This window comes from Aquarana catesbeiana, linkage group LG01, assembly GCF_042186555.1.
Source record: "Aquarana catesbeiana isolate 2022-GZ linkage group LG01, ASM4218655v1, whole genome shotgun sequence".
In the NCBI taxonomy this organism is placed as follows: Eukaryota; Metazoa; Chordata; class Amphibia; order Anura; family Ranidae; genus Aquarana; species Aquarana catesbeiana.
The window spans coordinates 334009756-334020907 of NC_133324.1; the positions used below are offsets into that span (position 1 = coordinate 334009756).

General features: G+C 41.9%; 1 protein-coding gene across 3 annotated transcripts in view; it reads left to right on the forward strand.

Moving 5' to 3' along the window:
* The window catches only part of SALL2 (spalt like transcription factor 2), a 37163-nt gene extending 27171 nt beyond the window's left edge, over window positions 1-9992 (forward strand). For 2 of the 3 annotated variants that reach the window (XM_073631491.1, XM_073631501.1), the window contains 2 exons: window positions 4090-6956; window positions 7930-9992. In XM_073631491.1, coding sequence (XP_073487592.1) covers window positions 4090-6956; window positions 7930-8307 — 3245 coding nt within the window. In that variant the 3' untranslated portion in view covers window positions 8308-9992. The remainder of the gene's footprint in view (window positions 1-4089; window positions 6957-7929) is intronic. The other variant, XM_073631510.1, reaches the window with a different exon arrangement.
* Window positions 9993-11152: the final 1160 nt, after the last annotated feature.

The following is an 11152-nucleotide window of genomic DNA, read 5'->3' on the forward strand; positions in this document are numbered from 1 at the left end:
GCACACCGTACCTGGAAATCTCCACAATCTCCAGCTAAAGTCAAAATGTAGTCCCACTCCCCTCCTCAATTCAGCAATGCAGCGATCAATACTATCCACACCAGCCATCCCCATCTCAGCAGCAAAGAACCTTGAGAAATAACACTGTTTCTATCCTAGTCAAGATAACCAGGACCATACACTACCATACTACTCATACTTACCTGCTCTGTGCAATGGTTTTGCACAGAGCAGCCTCAATCCTCTTCTTCTGGGGTTCAGTGCTGGCAATTTTGGCCCCCCTCCCTGCCGAGTGCCCCCCATAGCAAACCGCTTGCTATGGGGGCACTCGTGCATGCTTGCTCCTGAGCCGGCTCTGCCCCATCCCCTGCTCCCTCCTCACTGGCTGTGATTGACAGGAGCAGAAGCCAATGGCTCCCACTGCTGTGTCTGAGTCAATGAGGAGAGAGAGAGCAAAGAGAACCTCTGCTCTCGTGCACATTGCTGGGTCGAGATCGTGCGCAGGTAAGTATGGGGGGGGGGGGGCTGTTTGCACAAGGTTTTTTTAATTTAATGCATAGAAAATAAAAAATAAGTTCTGCCTTTAAAACCACTTTAAATGTAATCTGCTTGTGATCTCAATAGTTAAAATTCTGCCCATCTGATAGGGTGTTACAGGGATGTTAAGGGTGGGAAATCAGTTTACAAAGGACTGCATGGAAACCCCTTTTGGAGTAGAGTTGTAATGATATGGAACCTCTGTCAGGTTTTTCCCATTCTTTTCAAAAAGTGTTGGATTGTAAGGGTTGTTTGGAAACTGTTCTATTAGACATCATTATATACATCAGCCATTTTCAACCAAGGTTCTGCAGAACCCTAATGTTGCTCTGGAGGCTGCTAGGTGTTCCTTGAGCTGTGGTTAATTGACTGCTGATTTGAGGGTACTTGCATAGTTCTGAGGCCAATGGCACTTGAAAGCCCAACACCAATTATTTATTTGTCTGTTTCTAAGGGTTGCATTCTGACCACCACTGTAAGGGGTGCACTCTTCCCACTGGTCACCAATATATTGTTTTTAGCAGAGGTTCCCCTAGATCTGAAAATGATATCAAGGGTTCCTCTGGGGTAAAAGGGATAAGAAAGGCTAATTTACATGCTTACATGGTTAGCTTTTATTAAGTTTTGTAAAACCTGTATGGTTTTGTAAAACCTGTATGGTATGTATGTAAGGTGTTGTTGTAACTGCTTTAGAAGCTGAAGTTCATCTTTGTTTATTTGTCCAGTGCACCTAGGTTTGCTAGCCTCCCTGGATGTATGATTATTTCAGATTTTAGCTGCTGAAAGCGGTACAATTATTTTTCACAGAAATTTGGCGTTTTATATTATAGGCCTGTAATTCTTAGGAATAATTCACTTAAATCTGTCCAAACAAGAGTCTAGTAGACATCCCGGTATGATAAAGTTTGAAAAACGAAATAAAAAATTATAATATAATAAATAACTATAAATAATTATAACAAATAATAAAATAATAATAATGAAAATTATTCAATGATGTAATCAAATCAAAAACACTGAAATTTGCTCAGTTGCAGAATTGTCGCTTTCGTTACTTTCAGTGTTTGATGACGGATTTCCCCACAAATCACTATCACTCAATTCTGCAAGTGATCCTAATTTATTATCACTGTTTTCTAGCTGGTCTAAAGCCTTTTGATGTAAAGGGACAGTTTTGGTTGCTATGGACAATCTCCAGTTTCCAGGCAGAAAGAACAGTTTTTATAATATAAAACTGCATGCAGGGCACTGGACAGACCACTAGGGACAAAGGGGATGTGTAATTGTTTGATACAGTACTGTAATCTGTAAGATTACAGTATACTGTATCTATACTGTGTGTTTTACTTTTTGAATTTGGCACCGAACTCCGTACCCGTGCATCGCAACGCTCGCAGGGAACGGAGCTCGGCACTGTGAATCGAGCAAGACATGGCGGCTCGCAGATCACGGCGGGGAGACATCGCAGGATCCAGGGGACAAGGTAAGTATCCTCTACAAGGATCCTACAATGCGATCCCTAGTCTTGCTCGGGGATACCGCTTTTGGTATTGAAATTCCACCCCGAGCCAGACTCGGGAATACCGCTAGGGGGGTTAGTCCATTTAACACTACCCTCTCCCCAGATTGCCAGTGTTGCTGTCCAAGGGTGGCTCAGTTGCTCTTCCATAGAGTGGGGACACCCAGGACCTGTGTTACACTGGCTGGATCACCAGGTACAAATGAAAGAAAAAAGCCTAAAAAGAAAATTAAAGCCATATTATTTTAAAACCAAACATGACATACTCACCTGCTCTGTTTTGCACAGAGCAGCCCCGATCCTTCTCTTCTCGGGTCCCCCACTGGTGCTCCTGGCCGCTCCTTCCTGCTATGGGGCACCCGAGCAGGCTCACTCCCAAGTTGCTACTTTATGTAGCAACTGAGAGTAGCGGGAGCAAATGGCTCCCACTGCTGTCTCGGCCAATGAGCAGAAAGGGACCCGGTAGAGCCACTGATCTCGTGCACATTGCTGGATCAAGTTGGGGCTCAGGTAAGTATTAGGGGGGCTGGAGGGGGGGTGCTACAAACAGAAGGGTTTTTTTTACCTTCATGTATAGAATGCATGAAGGTAAAAAACCTTGAGCCTTTACAACCACTTTAATGCCAAGACCAGATTTACTGACTGGTAAGCTGCAATGTATTCATTTTTTTGTTGGGTTTAGATATGCTACAAATGCTACAGTATGATATGGGGCACATTTGGAATGGAGTTTAGAAAAAACATATTTTCAGTATTACTTTGCAGGGAGATATATACTAGGTGGCTATCATATGAAAGGAATCAGTTCAGTACTTGTAGCAGCACCTTCACGTAAAGGGCTGTGATATGAAATGTATGACTGAGAAAAGAAATATTTACATATTACAGCATAGTATACATGCTACAGCAATGATACCTCTAGGGAACTGCATAGAAAAAAAAAGTGGAATTTTGTTTATGCACGTCTTCTCTATGTTTGTACTAAATAGGCTGGGTACTACCAAAGTAGGCAAGGGTCAAAAACATTACAATGACTCTACTTATAGCACAAAAAGCAGAGAAAAATTCCACATTTTGGTTGTAACCCTGACTAAGTTATGCAAAACAAATTAGATCATCTGATATGCAAAAAATATAGTATAGACCTTTAGTACCCATTCCCAGCTGCATCAGGTTTAGTAACACACACAAAGGTTTGAATGGGCCCTTAAAGTTTCCCTTTTAAAGCATACAGATTTCCATGTAGTATGTGTTTTACCACAGGAAAACAAGCAGGTTTAAATAGGCCCTTGCACACGTTGATTTATTTTTTGTATATACATTCTGCATTTACAAATGACACAATCCTTTAGATACAGAATTTGATTGAGGGACACATAAACAGGAATGCACCTATTAATCTTCATGTTGTCTTGGCCATTAGTTTAAGGTATAGTCTATGTATAGGGTACATATTCGGTCATATAGCAGATGAAAGCAAATTCCACAAATCATTTCTTTGGTAGTGAATACTCTCTCTTCCCAAGCTGTGTTTCAAAGTCCCCCATACCCCCAGCCAATTCAACAAGTTTAATTAAGCTCGAAGAACCCGGGAGTAAATTAGCCAGAACAAGGGACAGTTACCATGAAAGGATTACCATATCAATGCTTGGAAGTCGGTCCCCTTGGCTCTTGTGTGAATACAAATCAATTACCAGGAGCTGTGAAGCTGGCTTTTCTCTCCAGAGTATTAATGCTTGACAAAAGCTGGGATACAAAGAGAGCCCTGTTAAATGAAGAGAGAGTGTGTGTGTTTGTGTGGGGGGTGGAGAAATGGGGGTTCAAGGAAAAATTAAAGTGGTTGGTGTTCACGTTTAACTGAATTGTACTTTTATAATGTAAACATTAAAAAAAAAAAATCTTTACCAAATGCATTTTATTTGTTTTATGGTTGCCCAGCAGGTTGCCATGTGCTTGTACAACATATTTTTACCCATGTATAAAGTAGTGCTACATGTTATTACATTTCAAAGATCTCTTTTTTTTTTTTACAGGGGACACAGCAGGTGAAGAAGTTCAAGTGTGTCAGAAATGCTGCGCCCAGTTTGACGAACCCTCTGATTTCACCCGACATAAAGAATGCTGTTCTCTTGACAACCAAATTGTTGTGATTGTAGAGAACCAGGGAGAGTCTAAAAAGAACCAGCAAGAAAGCATTATTGAGGACTCTGCCTCACAACCTAACTCTCCAGAAATTGCTGGGTCAGGAAAGAAAACAATGGTGACTGGACAATGTGACCAAGAAACACATTATCAAATGATGGGATCTGTGAGACCAGAGATGGACAAAAAGGGTGTGGGACCCTCTCAGCGCTTCCTTATTCCTAATGGGGGGTTAGTAATGGATGGTCTGCCAGGACCAAAGGTAGGTCTGGCTCCTATGAGTCAAGAAGCCGTCCCTGGGGGTCAGACTGCTACAGCTCCCATAAACATTCCCATGATTCTGGAAGAACTTAGAGTTTTACAGCAGAGGCAGATACATCAGATGCAAATAACAGAGCAAATATGTCAACAAGTACTAATGCTTGGATCCCTTTCCATGACTCCTTCAAATCCAACAACATCACAACCAGAAAGGAACACTGCAACAAAACCCTTACCTGTCTTCAGTCCATCAAAACCATCTGAATCTATTCCAGAATCAACAAAGACATTTTGCAGAGATGAGCCCTCCAAGCAGACTTTTCTTCACCTCTACAATCCTATAGGACAAGCATTTGGGGCTAGGAGCATTCCAAACCTAAAAGACAAATTGATAGGGGGCATCTGTGAAAAACCAGTTCTAGGACAATCTTCACTTCCAAGCTCACCAGCAAGCCCGCTGATTTCACCACATGCAGTATTTTCACCAAGTTTACCATCTGGATTATTTTTAGGGGCTAGGGTATTAGAAACGACCCCACCCCATTTAAAGCAGAAGAACAATGAGTCGCTACGTGGTGAAAGCCAACTGGAAAGATCATCAGGAAAGCACAAATGTCGCTTCTGTGCAAAGGTTTTCGGCAGTGACAGCGCCTTACAAATACACTTACGTTCTCACACTGGGGAACGACCATACAAATGTAACATATGTGGAAACCGTTTTACTACTAGAGGCAACCTGAAAGTACACTTTCATCGACATAGGGAAAAGTACCCTCATATACAAATGAACCCACATCCTGTTCCAGAGCATTTGGATTATGTTTTGACAAGTAATGGACTTCCATATGGCATGTCAGTACCTCCAGAGAAGGCAGAGGAAGAAATTATAGAAAAGAAACCAGTTGTACCTCCAATAATGTCAACAGAAGGCTTAAATTTCTTCTCAAGTTCATCAAACCAAGGATTACCAGCACTTAACAAACTGGTACTTGTGAAAGCAAATGATGCTGCTTTGAAAAATTCTAATGTATGTCCAAAAGCAAAGTCTGATGAAAATACCCCTCCCCTTGAAAGGTCATCCACTGGGACAGCTGACGTCAGTAGTAGGATGCAACTTAGCAAGCTGGTTACCTCTTTTCCAAGTTGGGCACTGCTAGCCAGCCATTTTAAATCTGGAAGCTTCCCTTTTTCATACACTGTTGAACCACTGGCATACTCAGAGACTTCAAAATTACAACAGTTAGTTGAAAAAATTGACAAGCAGGCAACAGTTCCAAACCAGTGTGTCATCTGCTTACGAGTATTAAGTTGTCCCAGGGCACTTAGGCTCCATTATAACCAACATGGAGGGGAAAGACCATTTAAGTGTAAAATATGTGGACGGGCATTTTCAACTAAAGGAAATTTAAAAGCCCATTTTGTAGGTCATAAAACCAGTTTGTCATCAAAACCTCAAAATTCATGTCCAATTTGCCAGAAAAAGTTTACCAATGCTGTCACTCTCCAGCAGCATATAAGAATGCATCTTGGTGGGCAGATTCCAAATGGAGACATATCACCTGGAGTCGGCAGCAAAACAGAAACCATAGAAGACAAAAGCATTCCAGATTTTTCAGATGAAGTTAGTACTGAAGATGATTCCTTGGATGTAAGTGAATCTGAAAGTGAAAAGGCAGCACTAGTAGAGTCCGAAATATCAAGCATGGATGATGACTCCACAGCTTCTGTTGTGAAGAACAACGATGACAGGGCATCACCTTCTGCTGCTCTCCAGCCTTTGCCATTTCCTGCCACAGAATCAACTGTTTCCCCAGATCAACCACTTAGCACGTCAACAGAACCAGGCTCACATCTAGAGAAAGCAAATAGTTCTCATTTAGGTAATGAGGAGGAAGACAAAGCTGAGGAAAACAAGAATCCAGAAAATACAGATGAGAAAAGTCTTAATGGAAAAATCGATACAGAACAGAAAGATCAAGATACACAAATAAGCACCACAGCTGAGGGAAGTCCCCATAAAGAGGAAGCCCATGTGTGTGATTTTTGTTCTGAGAAATTACCCAGCACTGAGTCACTGGGGGAGCATGAGAAATGCCACACCAAAGATGGATTGTTCCATTGTTTGGTTTGCAAACAAAGCTTCCTGGAGGCATCCATTCTGAAGAAGCATGTGCTACAGGCACACCAGGTGAGCCAAACCTTTCCTCCTCAGCCAATGAGCAGCCCCAAACGCCCACCTCCAGCCCAAATATTACTGAAGAGTGAAGCTTTAAGCCCACCCCAGACACTGGCACTGGTTCAGCTCCCAGGGCTACCGCTGGCCTCATCCCTCTCCCCTCCTTTGAGACGCAGCCCTAAGCAGCATCTGTGCATAGTTTGTAAGAAGATGTTCTCATCGGCCAGTGCATTGCAGATTCATGAGCGGATTCATACAGGAGAGAAGCCTTTTTCCTGCAATATGTGTGGAAGGGCGTTCACCACAAGGGGGAACCTTAAGGTAGGTTCTCCAGCTAGAAGATCTCCACTTTGTAACAAACACTAAGATACATGATTTGGTAATAAGCACACAGCATTCCATCTAAGACTGACCGATTAGATATAATACATAAAAACTGTAAACATAAATTATGACATTTATGGTGTCTTTAAATCAAACCTGTCACTAGACAACTTGAACTCAAGCAGAAGCAGCCTACAAAACAAGATGACTCATACTTACTTTTTTATTCTGCTGTGACCCCAGTTGTTGGTCTTTTGCACTGACACTGCTAGAATCTAACACTTCTGGGTATGTTGAATGTTTAGTCCTCCATTGTGCACTGTGGTACCTACTGTGGTCCTCTATGTCACTACAGAAAACACTAATGAAATATGGTTGAGTGGGAAGAAACACAGAGAACAGCGGGGGACAGACTATATGACATGCCCAGAAGTGTTGGATTCCAGCAGTGGCTATAGTTTTGCAAGAGAGCAAAGATTGTAATCGCCACCTGCCGTAAAGGTATATATATCAGTCATCTTTTTTTTTTTTTGCAGGCTTCTACTGTTTGAGTTGCAAAGTTGCAAGGTGGCATTATTATACATTTAGAAATCAGTATATTTTATCCTTCTGAAGGAAGCCTTAAAAATACCATTATTGCAGTGCTCATCTCTGTGTAAATGTCCTTAAGGATCTAGGCAGTAACGTAGCATGATGATGGGGAGAGTTTTTGCCAACTCTGTGTTGAATATTTATATAATTTACCGTACCTTAGGGAGAGTGCAACATAAAGGATAGGCACACATAAAACATTTCTACAGTTATAGAAAGTGTAGAAACACCCATTTTATACCCTGAGGCGTAGGAAGACCCATTCCATAGCAGGAGTGCACAGTTCTCTTTAGGATATAAATTCCCCTAACAGGTCAGCAATTGATAACTGAAATATGTTTACAGTGCAATGTTCTACAGCCTCTGTTTTCTTCTCCAGGTACATATGAGTACTCATGTATGGAATAATACTTCTTCAAGAAGAGGAAGACGTTTATCTCTGGATAACTTAGGCCCTCTGCTCTCAGGAACCCCAATGAAACTGCAAGACTTCCTCTCCAGGGATATTCCTACACAACTTGTTGGAGTTAGCCCTTTATCATTTTGGAATCAATACACAGCTTACCTCACTAGTGGTCCACCGCCAGCAACTGGTAACATAACTTCTACAGCTGCGGTCATTTCACCCCCTGCTCTGATTGGATTGCGAGCAGCTAAAGTTGGGCACATTGCAGCGGGAGGACTTGTGGAGGTCAAAGAAAAGAGTCCAAGCATTGCAGAGGCTTTACATGAGAGTCCCGTTAAAGAAGAAAAGTAGACTGAGCCTTATGAACATGGTAGCAGATATGACTGATAGTCATTTAATGTAAAGACTGAATTGGTATTGTGTGTTTAAAGTGTCACACAGTGCCTACTTTTCTTATACAGCTGACAGTTTCCAGAAATGGTTCTACTGTGTCCTGTTAGATTTCAGTCTAGTAAAATACAGTGAGGTCTCAATGAGATATACAAAAAAAAACTAGTGAACAATGCTAGCATATGTCCCAGTTTACTAGGGACAATCCCAGGTTTGAATATTAAACTTCCATTTGAAAAACTTAATTCTCTCTAGTTTGTAGAAAGGTGTTAATGAATAGAGCATGGAGAAGAATTCATTGAATCATCCAAGAACATGTCAAATATGCCTTAATTTTGTATTGATATAGATTCTACAATTATTTTTTCAAGAAAAAATTCCAGTACTGAGTAAAACTACATGAACATGAGATAATAGAAAGACAAAACCAGAAGTAGCTATAGCTTTTGCGTTGATGACACCTTGACAACCCGGAAAAAGTTTAATCTGTAACATACTATAATTTTCGAAAGTGACATCCATAAACATGATGCAAAAGCATTCCTGCACTTCTTAAAACAGATGGCTTATTGGACATTGAGCTTATCATAATGCATCATAGCATTATCTACACAACAATGCTCAGGAAGTACGAAGAACTAAAACTCCTTTCAACACAAAGCACAAGCAGGCTTTTTTTGTGCTGAAAACAATACACAATGCAATAATCCACAGTGACCAGCACCATTCACTTTTCACTGTTCAGCCTTTTTTCAAACTGATTGGTAAATAAGAGTTATGCATATGCACATTATTATATTTAGATAAAACGTTTGTTACAATTTGGATACAACAGGGAAAGTTAGAACTTCTGTTCCCCTAATGGGAAGATCTCTGCTTATTTCTTGTTCCAAGGGGTAGCAGTCACATTAGAAGTGGGACACAGCCAGCAGTAAAGCTATTGCAGAAGCTCTGAATCCTCCTCACTGGAAATAAAAAGGTTTTTATTGATGTCTGTGTTTCTGCTGGGAACATTTCCCATAGCTCTCTGTCCCAGATGTCACCAGACACCAAAAGAGGAAGTTGGGATAAATGTGGGCTCAGACAGCAGTAAAAACCATACAGAGGTCCCAGTCCTTCTCTTCCAAAACAAAGAAAACAGTTTGGGTTGGACTTCTGTTTTAGTGTCAAAGCCTGACAGAGTTAAAAATATCCCAGATTCTGACTATCTATAACATTTTACAAGTTCACTGCTAAAACACCTGCTCACACAACAGCAATTTTCACTGTGATTTCCCTTTATATGTGCCTGCGTATGACAGATTATTTTTTGTTAGAGACAATGCAGAAATGAAGCACTCGTGCATCGTTTTTAATGCAAGAGACAATACAGAGATGAAGCACTCATACATGCTTCTCACTAGCACCACTCGTCTGCTTATATTTGACATTGATTATTTTTATCTTTATCAGACTTGATGTACTCACTGCTTCTGACTTACATCGTGATTTCTGCTATACCCTCCTTTGTCTGCATAGGATGTTTACTCAGACAATGCATGGTACAGTGCTAGTTCTGTTCTCTCAAACACTAGTATGTTTTTGCTAAAATAGTTTACATATAATATGCGTGTGCTTAATAAAGGATATTCTGTTATAAATTTAAATTTGTTGTTTTTGTTACTAAAGATATACTTTAGACAGGGCTCAAAATTTCAAGTCCTGAGCTACTATCCAAGCTTTAAGAGTTAGGCCTCTTTCACACGAGGGATCCGTATGTCCGTTTTTCATCCTTCCGTTTTCGGATGAAAAACGGACATACATTCATCCCTATGGAGCGTCGGATGTCAGCGGTGACATGTCCGCTGACATCCGACCCCGCTCCGATCCGAAAAGTGTAACGGAGGAAAAACCTACTTTTCCATCCGTTTTCGGATCGGATCGGGTGACGACGGACACTACGGTCCGTCATCATCCGATCCCCCCATAGGGGAGAGCAGCGCTCTGACAGGTCCGTTGCTGCACAGTGTGCAGCGATGGACCTGTCATCTTCCTGCTCAGCGGGGATCGGCGGAGCGATCCCCGCTGAGCAAGCGGGTGTTCACGGGGCGGATCATCACTGATCCGCCCCGTGAGAAAGAGCCCTTACTCGCCACCAGTTGCCCCACCCAACCCCTACCCTGCCCCACTTCTAATTCTGCCCCTAAACATGCCCTCATAAATTATTTAATAAAATGACACTGTTAAATGTTTTATGCAGAATTAAGTTACAAACATAAATATTAACAACAACAACTTTATCAGTGCCCATCAATGCAGCCTTTCAGTGCCCATCAATGCAGCATATACGTGCCTATCAGTGCAGCATATCAGTGCCCATCAGTGCAGCATACCAGTGCAGTCTCATTAGTGCCCATCAGTGCAGCCTCATCAGTGCAGCATATCAGTGCCCATCAGTGCAGCATATCAGTGCTGCCTCATCAGTGCAGCATATCAGTGCCCATCAGTGCAGTATATCAGTGCTGTCTCATCAGTACAGTCTCATCAGTGCCCATCAGTGCAGCCTCATCAGTGCCCATCAATACAGCCTCTTCGGTGCCTATCGGTGCATCCTCATCAGTGCCCATCAATGCAGCCTATAAGTGCCTATCATTGCCCATCAATGCAGCCTTATCAGCGCAGCATATCAGTGCTTATCAGTGCAGCATATCAGTGCAGCCTCATTTGTGACCATCGGTGCAGCATACCAGTGCTTATCAGTGCAGTCTCATTAGTGCCCATTAGTGCAGCCTCATCAGTGTGGTATATCAGTGCCTATCAGTGCAGC